The following is a 22,491-nucleotide window of genomic DNA, read 5'->3' as shown; positions in this document are numbered from 1 at the left end:
TACATACAGAGTAAGCACGTTTCAGACGTGGCTGAGAGGACTCACTTTTGCTCATAGTTTAGACAATTTTAGGCAAAGTGCTTTCATAAGGGAAAGCACAACCACAGCAATTAATACAGCCCACTTGTGGGGATGGGCTGCACATAAATACACAGAATGGAAAAAGAAAGATTCGCCTACGATTGAAGGAATGATAAAAGCACAGCAATTATAAAAACAAAGCATCCAGACATGCACGCCAAGTTTATATATAAATTCACACCCACCCACATGCACTCAATATACATACAAAGAGAAACAGTCCTTTTTGATTTCTCCTCCTTCCTTTTCCACAAAAATACACTGTTTCAGTTCCACAAACTTTTATGACAAAATATTTACTGGCAACGCGCAAACTCCCATGCTTCATGAAATGCTTTTATCTAAGCACAGCTGCGTAGTACTTACAAAGCTGCATCCGTGTTTCTAAGAAAATGTGGGATACAGATATCTACATTTAAGGTATTTTTACAATCCAACTCTTTAAGTCACATCTCATTTTAAAGTCCAGATGCCTACAATGGGCCAGATATATTGTGCCCTTAAAGCACCCATTTCTTCTAAATTAGTCTAAAAGAAAGCTAAAGGGGCCTAGGAAAATCAGTAATTTTTTATATCGTACATATTCTCAGTTAGACGAGATGAATTCTAGCCACAGGGACCACTTTTAAAACATTCTGCACAACCCACTAAAATTAATACTTTCTTATAAGGAACAACGTGCTTTTTTAAGATGACAGAGAATCCAAGTTTACATCCCCCCATGATACTGCTTTTTACTAGGAAAGCATGCAACCTGATGGCTGTTAAAATAAGAAAAGTCCCACAGCACACTGAAAAACTACAGCCTGAAGTCAAAAAAGAAAATCACATAACTTTAATTAAAAAAGATTATTGCTAAATCACTGAATTATGGATGTACTTTGAGCCTCAAGGGATAGACTCACTTCCTACCTCCACCTAAACCCGTCCTTGTATGACATCCATAAGTTAAGTAACCGAGTCCTGAATTAGCAGAAAAACCACCAGTGGGATAAAACAGAAGCACTAATAGGGCATATTTTTAGGGCACAGACCAAAATGAAGGTCAAGTTTTGCGCTGACAGTAGAAATGATTGTCTACAGCTATTACCATAATATATCAGAAACTTTTTGTTGTTGTTGTTCAGTTTATTAGCTATTAAGAAAAAGAGGTTTCTCATTAAGGGCAACTTAGAAACAGCAGTGTGGCTTCCACTACATGGCTTAATCAGTTCTCTGAATCCCTGGGAAAAATAATCAGCTTGAACAGACATCCATATTGGTTTGGGTAAATTTGGCTCTAAAATTAAGAAAAGAAAAAAGGCAGCAGGATTAAAGTCCAGAATCATTTTCTTCTGTTATTCTATACAGACCTACTGACCATAGGGGCCTTCAAACTCCCCTCTTGCATGCTCCAAGCAGAGAATTCTCTCCTCTCTTCTACAAGTACCCCTCCTCCCCCAGTTTTTTCAGGCCAAGAAAGGAACTGACAGAATAAAAACTCAGGTATAGCGTTTCCATCTGACTATATTGCTTGTTTCACTTCACAGAATTTCTCCAAGACCTAAAATAAATAAGAGTGCCCTGTCTTCTGTGCAGACATTTCCACTGCAACCATGCCCCTAGCACAGAACAACTGCTCCACGCTTCACCCCAAGTTTTAACATGAACCCACGTTCCTCATGACATCCCCAAAGCCATGCCCTTCTTCCTCCACAAGGTCTGGATGCGAAGAGCCACATGTCTGCCATTTCACCCCCAGACTATCTCTGCCTCCAGTTTTGCTCATGTAGCCTTTCCAAGGCAGCCTTGAGAGTCTTTACAGAGACGGAGCCTCTGGGATCCATGCAAAGCACACAGATATGGGCTCTGCTGATGCAGTCCCCAAGAGGAAGAGGCAAGCTGGGTCTTCCTCCTTGGAGGATTTAGTGCAGAGATTTAGCATTTCTGGTGTTGCCTTAATCCTTAGAGATTTGTCAAACGGGACACCTTGCATTTTTGGAATAACTTTGCTGCACTCTCTGCTAAGTGCTTGATTAATGGACAGCCACGTAGGTACTGATTGTGAAAAGGTTGGAGTCTCTCCTTTCCTTGGAAGCATGCATCACATTTTCCAGTGAAAAATGGGAAAGATTAAATCATAAGCAAACAAAATAAATGCTATGAAATTGGCTCAAAGTGCTTTTTGAATATATTTTTAAATGTCTGCAATATTCTGTACTTAAAGACTTTGACAACATAATTCTGCACAAAAGCTTATCTATCCTGCAGAAAGAACACAGAGCACTAACCTCCCAAAGGAAAGAAAATGCTTATGCCTATTGTGGTGATAAATGTTTCAGAAGACAGCAGAAAATCTCTTTTCTAGTAGCATGAAGAAACACAGGGATCAAACCTTGCCGCCAGCCCATAGCCCAGCCCTTTATATACCCCAGGTTGGAAAACAGGCAGCAGAATTCCTGACTATAATTAATTTCAACCTTTTCTAATTTCAGCATGATCCATGCTTATAAATATTTTCATTAACCAGCCCATACAACACTTGGCTACATACTTAGCCTAATTAGATTATGAAAATGTTTTTAAATCAGGAAGGTTTAATTAGCAGCAATTATTTCACACACTATTTCTACTATGTTATGGGATGGCATGGATAATTTCGTAATGAAACTATAAAAACATTTTTCTTACAATTTCACATCCTACTGTGATGCACAACACCGGCTTCATATTCTGCACGTACAAATTGATGCTACCAACAGGCACAAAAAAACCTGAGCTGATATATACTCACTTTCATGTCTCAGTGGCATAACTACACCCTAACTCAAGCCAGCTTGGCTTTCACATTAAAAAGAAAGAAAAGAGAAAAAACAAAAAACAAAAAAACAAGAGATTGGGGCTGAAGTTTTCCCTGCTTTAATGAAAAGATGCCACATATCCTCCAAGATATTGTGCTCCACGCTCTATCTTGTCACAAAGAGTGAGCTGAAATTAGCATCAGCAAGACATTGCATGGTTGAGCCTATGGATCCTGCAGGTCTCCCTTCGCTGTCAGAACAGCGGGGGTAAAATTCTGGTTGCATGGAAATAAGCAGAAAAATGATGTCAGGAGTTTACCCTGGGACAACTTAGATGGCCTTATTCCAATTATAGCTGCAAGTAACTACCTAGCTGTATGCCAGGTCAACAGAGTTGTGCCACTTCAGCAATCTTTCAGGGGAAGACTGGGAAAAATAATACATTACCATCTTCATGGAAACTGTTTCAAGAAAAACAGTATATGAGGATAGAGTCCCTGAGGATAACAACGGGGTAATTGTCCAAACATCTTTATCCAACATATCAGATATCCAGACTGCCTAAACACAATTTAGGGAAGTGTGTTGTTTTATACTTGCTTTTAAAAAGAAGTAATGGGATCAAACCCTAAGAAACTGATTTCTCAAAAACTACCTCTCTCCTCATTTTGTGACATTTTTCCAAGGGTATACTCTGCCTAGAACATTAACTTCCTTGGTATTTTTAGTTAGTTTTTTCTTTTTTGAATGTGAAGCAAAGGAATAAAACAAAGGAAAGAGAATATTACAAATATAAAACCTATCATAAAATTTTATTTGGGGCAGGAAATGGAAGTAAGGTAATACTGTGTCCCACAAATGTATATTCAATGGGTTTTTGCCAAAATAAGGAAATTTAGTTTAAAGTAAGAAAGGGAGTTAAAATGTTTTTGCAGAGTGAGCAGTGCATTCCCCAGCCAAAATGGAGTTTCACCTCCTACTTTAAACTTCCTTCCTTTCCTTAGTCTAATTTGTTTTGGCCTGATATTTTTCAGCCTCAAGGTGAATGTTTTTAGGAAACTGGAGGGAAAGCGAGTTCAGCTGTTTTTCATTTGTTGTGCTTGTGAAAAATACATTCTTTTTCATTAAATTCTGGAAGTACATGTAAGAGTAACAGCAGTTACAGTCAGAAGTGTCAAATTCAATGTAATTATTGATGACATTAGGAAAAAGCATACATACAGACTTCAAAAATATTCTTTCACTATTAAAAGCAATCAATACATTTTTTTATTTATGGTTGAGTTCAATTAATTATGCTTTTGTCTAAGGTTACTCCAAAATTTTGTAGACAGAAACAGCTTGCAAGAACAAACATGCAATGAGGTACAGCGCAGAAAGTTCAAACTGAGAATAAGCCATCAAAATTTTAATTAAAAAAAATACTAAGTAGTTTTAATTGGTTGATTGTGGGTTTTTGTTTGTTTGTTTTGGGGGGAGGGAGGGAGCAAAAAGTAGATATATATAATATTAATCTACTCTTAAGATTTAGTTTTTAAATGGCACTCAGGGAACTAAAATAGTACTCAGGGAATTCAACATACGGGATTAATGGTTTACCTTCACCTTGCCTGTTTCTTAAGCAGTTTTTACCTCAGATCTCCTGTTATAATTAGTATTTGGGGGTTTTGGAGGGGAGGGTGAAAGGGAGCAGATCCTAAGCTAGTTTAAAATGTCATATGTTGTTTGAACAGAAACGGTGTTCAAGATAAAAAACATGCTGCAAGAAATTGTCATGCCGGCAATGTAAGTCTCAACATTCTTCTTTAGAGTATTGTCCTGCCTTTAACATGGTAGACTTATGCCTACATACGTTCATCACATCCTTACCAGAGACATGATAATTTCAGCACAGTTCTGACCTTTTTCCACGTGCCCTTGCTATGTTAATCCTGGAACTATTTACCATTGAACATACTGCTAATGGTAAAAAGAACTGCCTCCTGCCCTATTTGGTAGGCTGCATAAAAGAACATATATTTTAATTCAGAATGAATTACGAGGTTCATCTGATTTCTTCCCACCTATGCTGTGGGTCAGATCCACATGAACTTTTGGCTATCCTGAAATATCCTGCCTGCAGGCTATTAGTGCAGAGGACAGTGTGTTGCATTTACCTCTGCCTTCACCTGAGCTTTTAAAATGTAGATTGGTAAAAATTAAATGCCTCCTGCACTCTCTGAATTTGACCTGAGGTCTGAACAGTCCACCAGTTACATAAACTGGAGTCCCCCCCTGGAATTCAGACTAATTCAGTGCAAACTTTTTTTTTCCCCCTTTTGTGATTCCTGGAACATTTTCATTTGTTTTTGTTGGCTCCCTCTAACTTGGAATGTGCTTTGGTAGCTATTGCCCAAAAACACGGGGAGTTCCTGCCCCAGACCATTTAACATTTAAACCAATAAATCAGGTGTAGGTTTGGAGGCAAAAAAAAGAACCACAAAACTTATCGAACGCCAAAGCTCATGATTCTACGAAATGTCAGACCTGGAAGTGAAACTAAAGGTTTCATATTCCTAGATGAGAGCCCTAACCTTTTGATATCTCTACCCAGTAGCTCTTGTTCCTCTGTTAAATGCTACCAGTTAAAAGAGAGCACAACCAACTCCTTCTCCTTTCCATCTATAGATGAAAGCACATTAGTTAACAACCTCCACATGCTGCCATTACACTGGTATGCAAAGTTGCTTTGTTTCTACAATTATAACCTGAAAGACAATAAAATATGAGAAAGTCTGATTCATTCTGACATTCTTATTGTAGTAACATAAAACCCATTAAAAATGTCAGGCCACCGCACAGATATCTGTGTCATATTGACACAATAACGTGCCTTTATCCACAACATAAATTTGGTTAGAAATATTTGTGCAGCACACAAAGGAGAAAAGGAATAAATATCTGGTACAGAGATAAAGAACACAGGACTCTGTTCCCTTTGAATTTATAATCACAAAGTGATATATTTCAGCAAACATCCTCTTTGTTGCTTTCTCAGCTGGCTGAAAATGGATTATAAGGTGAGGATGCATAACTTCTCTACGGTCCATTATTTCTTATTATCATCCAGATGGAGCTTGGCTATTAGAGCACCACTAAGAACTCTAATGAAGTGAAGTGTTTTAGATTACTAATTCTTCAACAGTGTGTTTGTGTATCAATAACAGACCGTAAAAACAACAACAACCTGACTAATTAAGCTAGATCAAATCTGTTCAACTCTGCTTCCCACTCCCCCTATTCTGTGTGTTCATGGGGTGTTCGCTACTCATGATGTTTCCATCTTCCAAACCCTCTAACCACTCTGTACAATCCTCCAAACATTTAGAATTTAATAGCTTCTGTTGCATATTTGAGGTGTTTAAACAAAAACACATCTATGTTTAATCCATATGAATACTTTTCTAGTTATTGTCTGTAATGCAGGGGAGTTTAAATCTCTTTCTCCCCTAAGCTGGCTAGAGAGTATTTTACTTGGGAAGACTCCAATATTCATCATTAAGGCCTCAGTTTAGCAAAGCACTGTAGGATCTCATTCATTAACACTTTATGATATTCCTCTGTGGGTTTTTTGTTTGTTTGTTTATTATTCCCAACAGGTTACACAGAAACTTAATTTAAGCACTTGCTTTCCTGGATTGCTCCAGGAATACTGGTTACAGAATACGTAATCCACCTGCAGCATCGGGCCTCACTCTGAAGCTTGGAAAAATATATATATAATTTCAAAAACAGCCAAAGCAGGCTGCGGGATCTATGAAGTCACTAGCTTCCTAAAACTGTAATCCTGCTCCAAAGCCTGTTAACCTAGCATAGATAATGTGCATCTGCTACAATCCCTGAAAAATATTAAGGAAGTGCTGCCAACGAAAATTTATTATTTTGAAATGAAGACTAATGCTTCAGATAAATCTCCCTAACTCAGCCATATAAAATCTCATTTAACAGAAATGCTACCCCTCAGCTTCCCAGAAGAGTCAGCAGAGGAACCCCTAACATCAGTGCAACCATGGACACCTGCCTGTTCCTACCCTAGGAACAGAAAGGGGATGCAGAGCTCAGTGGCACCAATGCCACCAGGTCCCACAGGACATCAGGAGGGTCACCTGTGTTTCACTTCTCAGCAGAAGCAGTTTTCAGCCCGTGCTAAAGTGAAACCTCAGCAACCTGTCACTCATGCTCAAGCACATGCACAGTCCTGCATGTCACCAAACAGACCTCTTCTGCTAAAATGATATAGTGCATGGGGAAAAGGGGGGTTGGCCAAGGTCAGCCAAAGTCCTCCAAGGGTTGTTACCATACCACTAGTGCTACATGCATCTTATATACTTGTTTTCCTCCTCAGTCTTCCTTCTCCTCATTCATCTTCAGACAATGAGGCTTAATTACAAGCTTTCTTGCTGGACCAATCTTCACCCGTATTTAATCATCCACATCCTCCAGCTCTTTCAATATTTCCTGACATGGCACTGATGCCAACAGCTCATTCTGCACTTCTTACCTTATTGACTTGCTTTGTTGCCCTTTTTTTTTTTCACCTTCCAAGCGTTAATGCAGAAAGATTGTGTTTGATTAACTAGAAAGTTACATTTCCTTTAGGTAAGGTGGGCTATCAATTTGGGCAGGAAATGTCTGCATTAATGAATCACGGTAGTAAGCTTCTTCATGCCTTAATTTCCTATTCAGAAATAATGGAGTGGAAGCATCCATCTGATTTTGTGCTTTAAAATGTTTCTGGTCAAGAAAAAGGGGCAAACAAAGCCAGTCTCTTCACTGTATAAAGAAATGACAGTGCTCCCAGCTCTTCCAAATAAGTGATCATTTTAACATGTCATGTAACAAATAATTTTCATACGTGGGACCTGGCATAGATGGATGGTGACAGTTTACAATGTGCCTACATGAATTTTACAATGTGCCTACATGAATTTTAGGTTCAAGTCCTAGTGACCTTCAGACAGGACTTAGGCTCTTAATTCCCTCTCAACTAGATTTGGAAGTTCAACCCATAAATGTTAAACACCGGAAATGGTCCTTTCATTATGGCTTGCAGCCAAAAAAACACTTAAAAGGTAAGCTCGCATTAAGCAACAATGAGGTCAGTGGGACTATTTGTGTGCTTAAAACACATCACGTGTTTAAGGTCCCAGTTCAGGAAAGCACTGGAGGACCTGACTGAATGTTTTTACAAGAACATTTAGCTGAACACCATACTTCAGTAACAAAAACTTTTAAAGCAAAAAAGTCAAACTCCTCTACTGAAATTAATTTTCCTCTGTTTCCTGCAGAAAGATTCAGACCAGAGGTTCTTCTTCCAAAAATAATTGAATCAAGATTTGTCAGCTCAAAATGATACCTTCCAAAACCATTAGAGAATATGAACACTAATGCACAGCCCTTGTACTCAGGAAAAAAAAATCTACTAAAACATTGTTTTAGTGTTTGACACCCTCATTCACCTTTCAATGCCTTGCACAATTTGGACAACAACAGCATTTGTGATTTCCAGGGACAACTGCACACCAGTGCCTGCATGCACTCTTGATAGTTCCGATGTGATATAGTGCGAATGTCAAGTGCAAACATATAGTCTCTACATCACTGACCATTAAACTTCAGTAAGTGTTAAAAGATGGTCAACTACTAAGAGAAACTGAGTTTTGCCTTGCTTAACACGTAGCAGAGATTCTCAGCTGTAGGTTATTCTCACTGCAGCGTAAGCATGCCTGGAGCAAGCCTGAGAGATACTTGTCAATTAAGTAGAGTCTACCAAATCCAGTGGTGGCTTTGCCAGGGTCTGAAACTTCCAACAACTGGAAAATTTTGCCCCATTCACAAAACTAGTCTTTCTGTCCTAACTGACCTGATTATCCCCCAGAAAACACAAGGGAACAACCATTTTTCCCTTTCAAGTGCATCCTTTCCATGGTAGGAGTCAATCTTCATGTTTCCCTTCAGCTTCCGTCAACTTAAACCAAGCAAATAGTTCCCTCAACTGTTCCCCTGAGATCCTGTCTTGTAACAGATTTTTATTGATCTCCTCTATCTCCAGATGGCCTACAGCTTTCTTAAAACCCCATATCAAAAAGATACCTCACCAGCCCTAATCCCAGGAGAATAAACTCTTTCCTCAGCTTGCCTATTACACTGCTCCTGATGCTTCCCTGAAAAAGATTTACCAGTTGTGGCCCAGTGCTGCGTGCAGGTGCCTAACACTCTCCTCTATCCTTATCCTCCAAGATCCTCTCCAGCCTCACAGCAGCAGAGCCAGTTATTTCCTGTACTCTGCTTACGCATTCGATTTGCCCTCCTTACACACAGTGTATTGCTCTTGCCTTGACTGACATTCACCTTGCTGCTTTCAGGATGCCTCCCCCATTTATTGGGATCATTATGGATTCTGATGCTGTCATGTAAGTCACTTGCAACCCTTCCCATAACTCTCCCAATGTACTCTCTCTGTTCTGCCACTCAACTCTGCTAATGAAAGCACTGATTTAAAAATCACACACGGGGCAAAGACATCCCTGGCAATTCCTTCTGGGTTTGACAGTGAAGCCCTTGATTACTTTTGAGAAAGGTTTTTCAATCAGTTGTTGCTGACTTTGCTATGATTGTGTTGAGATCATCTTTCACTCATTTACTATGAGACTGCCATGCAAAAAAAGTGTCAAAAGCCTCTTAAAATGCTCAGATGCATCTTATCTACTAGATCCTTCTTATTCAATAGGCAGTTATCTTGTCAGAAAGAGAAATCATATTAACTTGCCATGAACTGAACTCTTCTTGACAAATACATGCTGGCTGCTGGCCAGCAGAGAACTATTTTTAGTCATTCGTGACCAAAATATTCCTATTGGAGCACAGCAGGATTTTTTGACTCAGCATGGAGTGGAAGGGGAACACACAGCAGGAACCCGGGGGAGAGGGGCCATTTGGGATGCTATCCTGTCCTTCCTCCAAAACACAGTGGAAGCGATAAATGTCTTTAAGGAGGAACCTGCAGTCATACTCCCACGTTGGGTATGCTTCATCCAGTGGGAAAATTCTTCCTGATTCTAACAAGGTTCTTGCCAAAATAGCTGCAGGAAAGATGAATGAAGAAGAAAGATGTGCTGGCTCAGCCTCAGTGCTCTTAGTATTTTTGAGAGAAACATGACATCGTACTACTTCAGACTACGGAAATGAAGCAATGAGAAACCAACCACTAGTATCTGTCATCTTTTATACAATTATCTGACATCTCTTAGTACCACCAAACATGTTACATTACCACAAGCAGCAGTGCAATAATGAAATCTCCTGGAAATCTGGGCTTTTTATTTTTCTTGTAAAAAAAAAGTAAAGAAAGAAAAATAACAGCTCTTTCAGCCTCTCTGGACATGAAATTTCATCACCTTTTTCAGTTCTGAAATTCAACACGAGAAAATTTGGACAAGAAAATCTTTTGACTGAGATTAAAAATAATTGGATTTTCAGGCCTGATTCACTGACATGATTTAATTCTTCCGTAGTGGGACATTTCCTAAAATGACTTATCTCCTCAGTCAGTCCACCTCCCTTCCCAACAACTTTCTGTACCCTCTGGTTAATAAACCACAGGTGGTTAATAAACCACTGTGACTCAAGCTGGCCAATATTAAGGAGATTTAACTGCAACCACCTGCTTTACCCACTGAAACGCAGTGCCCACCAAGAAGCAGAGCTCCACTGAAATCAATGGACAAGGTCTGCTTGGATCAGTGGCCTGAGCCCTTGCAGAAAAGCATTTACACACATTGCAGAGAGCATTTATGCAGCTCTTCCTTTTGAACACCAATCACACCCCCATGAGTACAAAATCAAGCCCCACAGATTTCCAAGGATCCCAGTGAGGACACAGGTCTAGATCATTTGGCTTTCTGAAATTTAGAACACAATCACTCCAGCCTCCTCCATCCAAGTGGTGTCATACCTTGGGGGTTATGTTTTATCTCAGATTTGTTTACCCCTCTAGCATGATGTGCTACAAAGCTGTGCTATGTTATGATTGACTTGGATGCATTTGCTGATCTAGTTGGATTAATTAAGACTTTGCTTCCTGAGAAATACAGATGTTATAAGTAATCTGGGACAATTTGATAATTCCCCTGAGAAAATCTCAGGTGGTTGCTTGCACTACGTGAGAACAAAAGCACAGTGAAAAGGTTGGTTTTACCACGTTTAAGTATTTAATTTATATAATAGCAATTTTCAATTTTAAATAACATAGTTTAATAGCACTAAATAACATTTCTTCAGACTTACTTCTCCCACTCACTGCCCCTTCTCTCTTGATACCATAAATTCACTAAATATATAAAGCCAATAATAATAAAAGTGAAGTTTATATAAACACGTGCTAGATATAACCTTGCAAAAATTCCCATAAAGCTTCCCAAGGAGGTTGTTTAACAGTTTTAAAGCTGTTTATATAAGACAGTCTTACCATAAACTGAGTATCTTAAAATCTTACTGCTATGTCAGAGTTAAAGCAAAATAAGGCACCTATGCCCCTCACGGTGCTTCTGTCAATTAAACTCTTTGCATCTACCATAACCTACCTCTTTGCATCTACCAAACTCTTCATGAAAAAGTACGTGTTGCTACATCTTTTACTATCTAGTTGTTTCTTTTTTCCCCCCCTTTTTTTTTTCCCCCTATAGGCTACTGATACATTTATAGTATAAGCCTTTTCTATGCAGCTGCTTAGAGAAAAGGAAGATTGCCAAGTTTGGATGCTGAGACCATTACCCTGCCCTGGAAATCCTCTGCCTGCTCCTGCTGTGAGAAACCACTGAGACTGCAAATAATTAAAAGAGATCACACAAAAACCTTGATATTTTTGCTTTGTAGAGCTAATAGTGTTTGGACTGTGGTCTAGCAGTCCAAAAATGCCAAAAAGATTTTTCACTGGCACTCAAAAGGGCAGATTTCCATTGAAAGTCAACTTAATTTTACTTTGTGTCACTTCCTTCTTTGTGCACTGATGTGCAACCGTGGATAAACAATTTTACTTTCTTCTGATCCCAAAGTTAAAGAATTTATCACCTTTCTCATTGCCTCATCTGAAACAGCAGACAAGTGAATTTAACCCAATGTCCACACCGTATTGCTAACTTAGCTGTGCAGAAAGCCTTACCCATGGTCTTGTAGGTGACCTGCAGCCTTTAGAAAACCTTCCCTCAATCTCTGAAACATCAAGATATGCTCACTTCAAAGACAAGGGGTAGTGGGGAAGCACAGCATTACTGCTGGCATTTCATCCAGTGGGATAAAGGTGATGAGGCCAAATGCCAACCTGCCCAGAAGGAGACAGAAATAATCCAACTGAATCCTTCTGAGGAAAATCTTTGGCACCCAGTCTCAGTGAAGAATTGGGAGGGGACTCCTTTGCTGTCAAGGAACTTGATATGTTTTATTTTACAGAGTTTCTAGTACCATAGTATTAGATGCAAACACACCACAGTATCATCTGCTTAAAACCATGCGGGATCAAGCACTCCTTTACTGCAAAGCACATCCACACCTCCTCCTTCATTAGCCCCAAGTCTCTTACAAGGCCAATTAGAAACTGATGATTTCCTCTAGACAACCTCCGCCGCCTCTAACAAAATGCTGTCTTTGAGCTGTGGTTGTTAATGCACAATTGAGTTTGCAGCTTTCTGGGTGGGTGCACGCTTATACAGAAGAACAGGACAGAAGAAGTCACACAGAAGAGCTCCTCATTTGGAAGCATCCTCGTGCTCTCCTCTGAGTGAACCTTGATATGGACACATTTTGCCAAACCATGTAGTAAGTGCAGGTTGTACAATATGAAAGATCATGAAGGTGTGAGAAGCTGCTTCATCCCTCCTTCACTGGGCCAAATTCTGTAGAACACTCAAAACTTTGCTGAGACAACCCTGGCAACAACCTGCAAGCAATTCCCTCCCAGTGGTGCAGGCTGTGCACCCCACCTCACTGCTGTGGCAGCATCCTGCATCCACCTCTGGTTTGGGGGTTACATCTGTAGGCAGTCAAAGCAACTAGAGCTCACTAGCAGGGCTGTGCTGTTGTTTAAAAACATGTTTCCCCTCACTGGCTCTCATTTTATGAAACTGTAAGGAGCAAGCTCAAAAATCAACACAGGTCCTCTACTTCCAAGAAAGATGAACCCTCCTGTGGCTCCTAGGTGGGTGGTGCAGGGCTGCATCCCTCCCATGTCAGACATCCCTGCAAGAGAAGAAAACACCCTCACACAGCACTGACTTGTAGGCCGCCCTTAGAGCACAGCTGGATTTCAGTCAAACACCCAAGACGATGAATTCCTACAGATGTAAATAAAGGCTTCTCACATTACTATCTTCTGCTGTGCAAACTGTGATTTCATCTACACTACTGGTAACGATTTTTGCTAGAAGGTGCTGTCTTACACATACATTTTTCCTCGGGATCAAAAATTAAATCCTATGGACCCTTGGGATTGTTTTGCCTGGAGGTCTGCCAGATAAGCGCTTTCCTGCAATTATACACTGTTGTGTCAGTGTGTGGGTTTAGCCACTGCTTAACAAATTTACTAGATAAACCTCCATGATTCATACAAACAGCACTCAAATGGCTAACTGCCACATATTGGCAGGGAACTGACTAATGTTACTTGAACAATGAAAGAAACCATTTGAATAATGAATCGGGTTTTGGCAATCAATGGAGAGATGACTGACAGTCCATGTCACCACTCCAAAACAAAAGCTGAGCAACAGCAAAGGCGGTGCCATGAGCACTCAGCAGCCTTTCACTCACCTGTTGCTCACTTTGGGAGGGTTTGGCAACACCAGGTGCACCTGATCTCAGCAGGAATGAGCATGTCCTGCTCTCTCCATTTAGTAAAATTAAAGGAGCCGAGCAGGGTCTCAAGAGGAACTCACCCATGCTCTCCTTCATCAACTCTCCCCTGAACAACAACAGCTCGGGGTCAAAGCTATGGCAGTCGCGTCTGTTTTCTTTTCCAACCTGCAAATTGCTATCAAGAGTACCTTTAAGATGAAAACAAGAAGTCAGCATTTCAAGTCATGAAATTAGCAACTGAGTTTTGGAACAAGCTGCCTGGAAATTGTTCCAATAGCTGGCAGGAAGGACCAATGTTCCAGAGAAGGTATCCTGTACAACCACAATAACAAATTCTTCTGCTCATACACAAAACCCATTTGTATTAACAAACCTGTCTTCACATAATTTAAAACCAGTCATTGAAAAATAACAACTCTTCCCAAACCACCCCCACATAAATCTGAAAGTAAACAGAAGCCAAAGCAAGCTATGTATATAATAGATTTCAGTATCTCCCTAAAGCAAGAACAACAAAGCACCATTCCTGAGCTCTTCTGGGGATGGACAAATGACTAAGAGATTTTTCTGGGACTTTCACATCCTGAGAAACAGTGAAGTATACAATGTTCATCGCTGTTTTTGCCTTCGTTATCTTGTTCTGACCTTCCCATACAGAGAGAATCAGCACAGCACTTTAACCACTGCGGAGTGGAATATACTGCATTTCTGTTGTTGCTGAGAAGAAATGTGTTGTGGGGTTGGGCACGCTCAGCTGGACAAACAACCTCATGTAAATGTCATATTTATGGAGCAAGACTGGTTGTGCAATCCACACTATGTCTTTTGGAGCTATTTCATTATATTGTTGCACATGGTCAGGGCCAAATTTATTGCTCTAGGTTACACAAGAAGCACAAAGTTATCTGTGACCTTTGGAGTTGCAAGCTGGAAATCTGGCCACTTTTCTCCAACTGGAACCACATGAGGGAACAAGGCATATAGCAGTACACAGACTCCTATAGCTTAAACATTCACATTGGTTTCTTCAGAAAAATCTCATCTCTCCCAAGATTTCATCCTGCCACATTACCACCTTCCCCAAGATAACTGTTACCTTTTACAGACTTTCTGCCCACTGAAGTGCTTTGTGCTGTATTGTGAGACGGTAATGGTCTATGAACCAAAAGATTTTTTTCTAGCTTCTTCCATAATACATTCCTTTTTTGTGAAAGGCACAAAAACAGTTTCACATCTACATCTATGGGTGTGTTGCAGAAGCCTAAAGCCTGCCCGTGAACTGAGCTAGAGCAAAATGCAACAGAAGAGACTGGCTGACTTTCTTCCTAGAGATGGTGAGCTGACAGAAGCTAATGGGAGATTTACAATAAAGGTCCTTCCTGAATGATAAATGATTCCTTGGCCATTCAAAGGATCTGACTGACCTACCCATTTCTTCTGTTCTGTGCAGCAGAGGGGATGAAATGACCTATATCAACACAAAAGCTACAACAAATCAGATTCTCAATGCATATTCAGCAACTCTAAGCAACAAATGCAGAATAGGTATTTAAACAGTAACCCTCACCATGGGATGCTTTATGTTTATTTTTAGCTTTTCAAAGTGCTGAAAAGCAACAGAAAAAATACTGAATAGCACTGCATGCTGAGAAATGGAAGGTAGGGTGAAAAGAAAGCTGAAATAAGCTCCACAGGATGAGGTTAAGTTACTCAAAGCCCTCTTTCCTGTAAGACACAAGGTGATATATCGCGGTCTAAATATCCCACCTGGTTCTGTCCTCAATGAACACCCAAGTAACAAAATGCCTATCAAACAGAAGAGCATCCGCATTCATCTTGGTTTCCCCTACCACCACCCTGCATCGTGAAATGCTGTATCAGCAGCTATAGAGTCCTAATCTGTCTCTTTTTAACAAGCATGCAGCCCTACCCACCAGAAGGATTTGCAAATCTCTCCAAACCCTACTCCCAAGTCCCGATAGCTTTGCCAGTGTGAATAGGAAACTGCTGGCATGCAGAACAAGCCACCGCTAGCTGACAACGCAGCAAAGAATTTCCTTCATATCAGAAGTTTGCATGAGTAGGCAGCTGGGACCATGATGAATTACTATCTCTGATTCCAGTGCTAAGTATTAGACATTTATTTGGCAGAGTCTATTAGGAAAGACACTGCCAATATCAACTACTGGTATTAGTAAACTTCTTCAGGAAAGCTACCAAAGGTGCTTCACAGTCTCTCACTCTCTCTGAACGGCTTACAAAAGCAGTTCAGGGACCAGTGTTTTTTCACTGATTGAACTGTAATTGAATTTTGCTGAATTCTTAAAAAGAAAAAAAAAAAAAAAAAACCTTTCAAAAGAAGAATGAACTTTTTTTTTCCCCCCTGAAAACAACTCAAATGAATCATTTTCCATTCTTATTTACATCTTTTCTTGGGGCCAAAACCTCTTCCCAGTCCCACTGGCCACTTTGCCTGAGAAATAGCATTTTCAGTCAGTTATTGCTTGTGTTTTCCTGTCCTGTTTTGGTGTTATACTGTCATGTTTTCAGCAACTGGCACTGCAAAGCATGTTTACACAATCCTGCAGGTCTGATTTCTCTGCAGAAATATTCCAAGTAAAATGGTATAATGGTATCCATCTGGAAGTTGGCTTATTTTCTAACCAACCAACCAACTCTTTGCAGTCAATTCATACATATCACTATGATGAAAACCTTCATATCTTCATTTATATAGTCATGAAAGATTCAACCACTTGATCACAAGTGGACATTTTTACACTTTTAAATAATCTAAAAAAAAAAAAAACCAAAAAAAAAAAAAAACAAAAAAAAAAGAAACAAAAAAAAAAAGCAAAAAAAGGCTTCTTTTGCTTGTACCGTTCCTGCATGTCCTTAACTGTCCTTTTGCCCCACTTCTTGTATTTTAGACTCCAATCTTGACTTTGCCCAGATGCTTATAAGCTTACTCATTATTTTCCATCCACTAGCCTTACAAGTACTGTATATAAAGTGGACATGTCTGTGGGCTAATAGATTTGCAGATAACACAGGAAATCTATTAAAATCAACCAGTGGCTTTAATAATGGTTGCTGTCAATGTCAACTTTGATACTGCCATGTAATTTGGGATTGAGTGCACCCTCAGCATGTTTGCTGGTGACACCAAGCTGTGGGCAGGGCTGCCATCCAGAGGGGCCTGGGCAGGCCTGAGAGCTGGGCCTGTGAAAACCCTCATGAGGTTCAACAAGGCCAAATGCAAGATCCTGCACCTGGGCCGGGGCAATCCCAAACCCAAACACACGCTGGGCAGAGAATGGATTGAGAGTAGCCCTGATGAGAAGGACTGGGATGAGATGAGAAGCTCGACACGAGTTGGCAATGTACGCCTACAGCCCAGAAAGCCACCCGTGCCCTGAGCTGCACCAAAAACAGCGTGGGGCTGGAGCACCTCTGCTGCAGAAACAGGCTGAGGATGTTGGGGGTGTTCAGCCTGGAGAAGAGAAGGCTCCAGGCAGACCTTACAGCAGCCTTCTCATAGCTACAGAGTGTTACAGGAAAGCTGGGGAGGGACCCTTTGTCAGAGAGTAGAGTGATAGGGCAAGAGATAACATTTTTAAACTGAAAGAGATTTCGATTAGAATTTAGGAAGACATTATTTATTCAACAGGGCGGTGAGGCCCTGGCATAGGCTGCCCCGAGGAGCTGTGGCTGCCCCATCCCTGGCAGTGCCCACGGCCAGGCTGGATGGGGCTGGGGGCAGCCTGGGCTGGCAGGAGGGGTCCCTGCCCATGGTAGGGGCTGGGATTCAATGGGCTCTAAGGTTCCTTCGAAACCAAACCATCCTGTGATTCTGATTCTATTCCACATCTTTGGCATGTGCTTCAGAGACAAAAAAAAAGATACGAGAACACAACACAGAACAAATACAAAGCAGGTTACAAGCTTCATTTCCCTTCACTTACTGATGCCATGTTACTATTTTGTTATTACTACAACACTATTATTATTAATTATCTTATGGCTCTCACCTCACCCTAAATCATTTACCACTGCTGTTGGGACACTCCTCTGCAGGGCAACAGAAGTATCCCCGAAAGCCAGAGGAAGAGAGATCACCACATTTAAAATGTTCTAAATGCATTGTATTCTCCAAATCCCCAGACTTTTCTGAATACCACCAACCACTTTCAACAAATACCCAATCAGCACCTACAGGTTTTCCATAGACCAGCTGCCATAGCTCATTAACGATCTAGCTTGGGGATTTGTTTTTTTTTTTTTTATGGACTTTGTAATGTTTTGAAGCACATCAAACCATCATGTAATGATGCTGTTCAGCACAAATTTCATTGCACCACACCGCAAGCAGAGTCCTAAAACCACAACCTTGTTTTTAAATAAGTATTTAAAAATTGCAAAATAAACAGCTTCAATCTTCTGAAGATCTAGAAAGACTTCAGTAAGAAAACTTCCTTTTTATGGTTCAGTATTTCTCTGAGATGAGCTCAGAGTGTTAGCGGAGATAATTATCAGAGAGATTATGCAGATCTTATTTTCAAAAGGTTTTGTTTGCTCTCTTGTTACATAATTGCTAAGTACTCGTATGAAACTTAGAAAACCGAAAGCATCAGAGAAACACCAAGCATTATTTATTTAAAAGAAAAATATTTTTCCCAAACAACGTTAACATTTTTGTCATTCTTTGCTATATTTTGAAATGTTCTGTTAACCTCTATAGCTGCTCAGTCATCCAACCTTGGCAACACTGAAAATCAGAAACGTGCCTTACCACTACTGGTTTTGGACTATTTCAGAAGAGCTGAGAAACAGAAGGAAGCAGGGGAAAGGTGCAACATAGCATCTTGTGAGTTCTTTCACTTCTAGCCTTGCTGGTGACAAAGGTCACCACAGCGTGGAGACAAAAACGGGTCTTGTTTTAAGTCAAACCAGTGTAATAAAGTACACAGTCACCGTGGAATCACTAAATGTTTTTTTTTGAGAAATGGATGAATCCACTTCAAGCACTTCCAAGCCTGTTCAAGTCTATAAGCAAAACTCAGTCAGACTGAATGAATTTGAGCATTGTAACTCTTAATCAAGTTCCAGTCAAGATCTTTTCAATGTGATAGAAACCATCTTTAAATTATATAGAAGAAGCCCTGTGGTGAAGTAGCTCTTTCTCCAGTTTAGCCACAGTTCAAGATTAACATTACATCATCCCTCTATTGTAAATAGGCAATGGGCATACCAGGTGAGTACGAACAGGCACTCCCTGATCACATCTCAGACCTTATGGCCTGGATCATAGCCCAGTCTGAGAAGTACCAGAACTGTACATTCTGGAAGATACCGTAACAGCACAGTTCATATAAATACAAGTATTGCCGTATCTGAATTGTAGCCAGGATGGAAATGTACTGATTCATAGTTGACTGTCTCAAAGAACCACAAATAATGGTCCTGAGAGAAGAGCCCCTTAGGCTTTCTAGGATTGCAGCGGGCTGTGACCCAGTGACTCCCCCTGAGCTGGGACACCTTGAAGACAAACTTCTCGTGGTACATGATCACCCACTGATTAATGCCAACACATAAAGGGTAATTCACCAAGGGGAAAAATCCTTAGGCATACAATTCACTGCGCTAAGTTTCATGTGAACCTTGCCATTCTCAAATCTTTAATTAAGTCGCTGTTTTAATCATAACTAATTTTTGTTAAATTGCTATATCATATCAATAAACCTTAAGAGCTCTTAGACGTCACGTAAATCCAATTTATACCACTATATTAAATTGGCAAATCATTAAGTGCTGTTAAAATTCGCAAAATCTAATCTCATGATTTATTAACAAATCCTACTTCCTGTTAAGTTCGAGTTTGTCTAAAATAATTCACAACAGGCCCTAAATTTAATATACAATTACCATTGGACACGTTTTTGAACCTACCACACTTAGTCTTGCAAACAAGTTAAAAGCTATAGCAACCACATAGTTTCAACTTCTGTTTTTAATGATAATTCCAAGTTCATTCCATGATTATTTACAGTTACTTCATTTTTTCTAGGGTGTCAAAAAAGGTTACCACATGTATTCTTATCAACCATCATACTGCGTATGCAATTATCTTCACCTTAAGCACAATAAAATCAAATTCTACTTACAGCCAACCATCATCATGGCCACCGAAAAAATCTTCTCTCCATCAGTGGTTGGTGCTATGTTTCCAAATCCTATCGTTGTAAGGCTTGTCATGGTAAAGTAGAGAGAGGATATGTACAAGGAGTCTTTACTGGGTCCTCCTTCCCACTGCCCTGAGCCAGTGGTGTTGTATCGATATGGTGTCCCGATACTCAGTGCCAACTGGTAGAGCCAGCTGTCTGTTTTGATTGTATTAGTAACTTCATCTATAACTTCATAGTCCCCAATGCTGTACCATATGCAGGCTAGCCAATGGGCCACCAGTCCAAACACACACACCAACAGTACCAGTACAGCAGCACCATATTCCAGATAATGGTCCAACTTCCTGGCAACTCGACCAAGTCGGAGAAGACGCACCACTTTTAAGGAACTGAAGAGGCTACTGATCCCCTAGAAAAGAATAAAAATAATTAATTCATCAGAAATATCCTGGTGGTTAATAGAGAAAGCTGTGCAGAGATTTCTGCAGCTGCTATAAACCTTTCTGCATAATTTTTTAGCATCCCAGATGACAGATAAGAACAAACTGCTCTCCCCCTCCAGTACTTTTGGCCTCATCAGGGTAAATCGAGTTTGGCATTCAATAGGTGAATAAATTACTTAGATCAAGCTCAGTCTTTCAAAGCAACAAAAGAATCCTGTGAAATCCAAAGTGAGAAATGGCATGTTTGTTACAAAAAGGAGAGATATACTTTGCCAATTTGAAGTAAATGGTAAATTCTGCTTTGACCTCAAAGAGGTCAAATGCAGTAGAGGAGCAGCCACAGATAGAACACCATCCAAGTGGGGTTTTCTCCAGACTTCTCAGAAAACAACAGCCATGTATTAAAATTAAAGCCAAGGAGAGGATTGCCACTCTAACCAAAATGAGAGTCCACCTACTTCAACAGCCTGCAGCATTATCCAATGCTCAGCTGAAATCTCAGCAAATAATTATAAGTGGTAAAGAGAGAAACGTGCATACTGCTCTTCTCAGCTATCAGAGAAAAGCTGGGTAATGTCGTCTGGTCCAATGGTCTCCATCTCAGTGTGCTTCACTACAGCTAACATAACTGGAAATTTTGTTATTCATAGAGATATCTCACTGACTGAACATCGACCTAACATCTGTAGGCACATCACCTCTCTGACTGAGCATAATGTAGACCAAACAGCACTGGCAAGAAAGCTGCATGCCTTTGCATATAGAATTAATTTCTTTGCCTATCAAGAGACATAGTAGATATTTTCCTAAAGCAAGTATTTGAGCATTTTTTTTTCATGCAAGATAAATGAAGTACAAATAAGTGGAAGCACAAATATTTAGGGAATAGAAGCACAGGGACCATCAAAAAGTTAATGGAAACATCTGAGAGGGACCAAGAAATATGTATGTCCTCCTCAGAGCACAAACCATTGGCAATGTATTTTAATAGAGTGTATAGATGCAGAAGAGAAGAAAAATGTTCCTGATCTATTGCAATCCCATGATATACCTAGCTTGTGCATTAAATTAATTAGTGACTCAAAATAGAAACTTTGGAAAAGAAGGTTTCTAATATAAAACATTCAGAAGCTGAAGACATTTAATTTAAAGTAGAAATTAAGACATAGAAAGCAATGAGGCAAACATTCCTAGTTACTGTGCCAAGATTAAATTGCCCTTTTCTATGCATCATTATCAAATCAGTCTAGTCAAAACACTGGCTAATTATATTATCAAACAGTAAAAGACTGGAGTTTCTGGAGTTTTCCATACCAGGAAAACATTTCTCGCTTTTGCACCTGTTTCTTTTCACAACTAACATTTGAAGGGTAACGTGCATCTGATATTTTTAGATGTAATCTGTTCAACAAAGTTCTTGTATGCTTTTCAAATCCTGTTGGAATTTGTTTCAGATCCCCAAATCCTTAATAAATTGAAGTTCTATATTTGCATTGAAGCTGTCATGATGACTAATACCATGGAGGGAAGTGGAATTTTCCCATTTTGATTTCTGTATTTTGCATTTACACATGACGTGGGTCTTGTTTATTGTTCTTATTTTCATCTAAATGTATACCTACTTAATTGGTTTGGGATATATGTTTGTGAGCTACTCTGCATAACCCACTTGTCCAATAACTTAGGAAGTTCCTTTTAGGGTTCATTATGCAACAGATTGGGTCCAGTAGACTACAGCATGAATCAGAAACAGTATCTACATTAAAAACAATTAAAAAACAACTATAGAGTAGCTTAATGATCTATTAAACTAAAATAATCTGCAATGTGTTTCAGTGAATGTACCTGAATTCTGAAAGTTAACAAAAATTTTCTGGGAAATCAGAAGGAGAAAAAGGCTTTTTTGTTTGTTTGTTTGTTTTAGGAGGATCAGGTCCTCTTGTTTTGGTCTAGGAGATAAGCATTCTTTCCACTTTACTTAGAGATACACTGGTCATTATCAGGAGTATGGGTGGGGAAGGTGTTAGAGATCTGGAATCTAAACTTGGGAGTTTTTACACCCAGTAGTTTACATTCAACCCAGTGGTAAGGCTTACTTACACTGCGCTTTCTACT

At 39.8% G+C, this 22,491-nt stretch overlaps 1 protein-coding gene across 1 annotated transcript in view; it reads right to left on the bottom strand.

Moving 5' to 3' along the window:
- KCNH5 (potassium voltage-gated channel subfamily H member 5) overlaps positions 1 to 22,491 on the bottom strand; it is a gene marked incomplete at its 3' end in the record, with an annotated part of 156,145 nt that overhangs the window by 76,273 nt on the left and 57,381 nt on the right. The window contains exon 7 of the mRNA XM_084287898.1: positions 19,913 to 20,342. Within this exon, the coding sequence (XP_084144024.1) occupies positions 19,913 to 20,342 (430 nt within the window). The remainder of the gene's footprint in view (positions 1 to 19,912; positions 20,343 to 22,491) is intronic.

This window comes from Netta rufina (genome assembly GCF_964035555.1).
Source record: "Netta rufina genome assembly, chromosome: 5".
Taxonomy (NCBI): Eukaryota; Metazoa; Chordata; class Aves; order Anseriformes; family Anatidae; genus Netta; species Netta rufina.
Note: the sequence above shows the minus strand (reverse complement) of the source record. Positions and strands in the feature narration are given on the sequence as shown.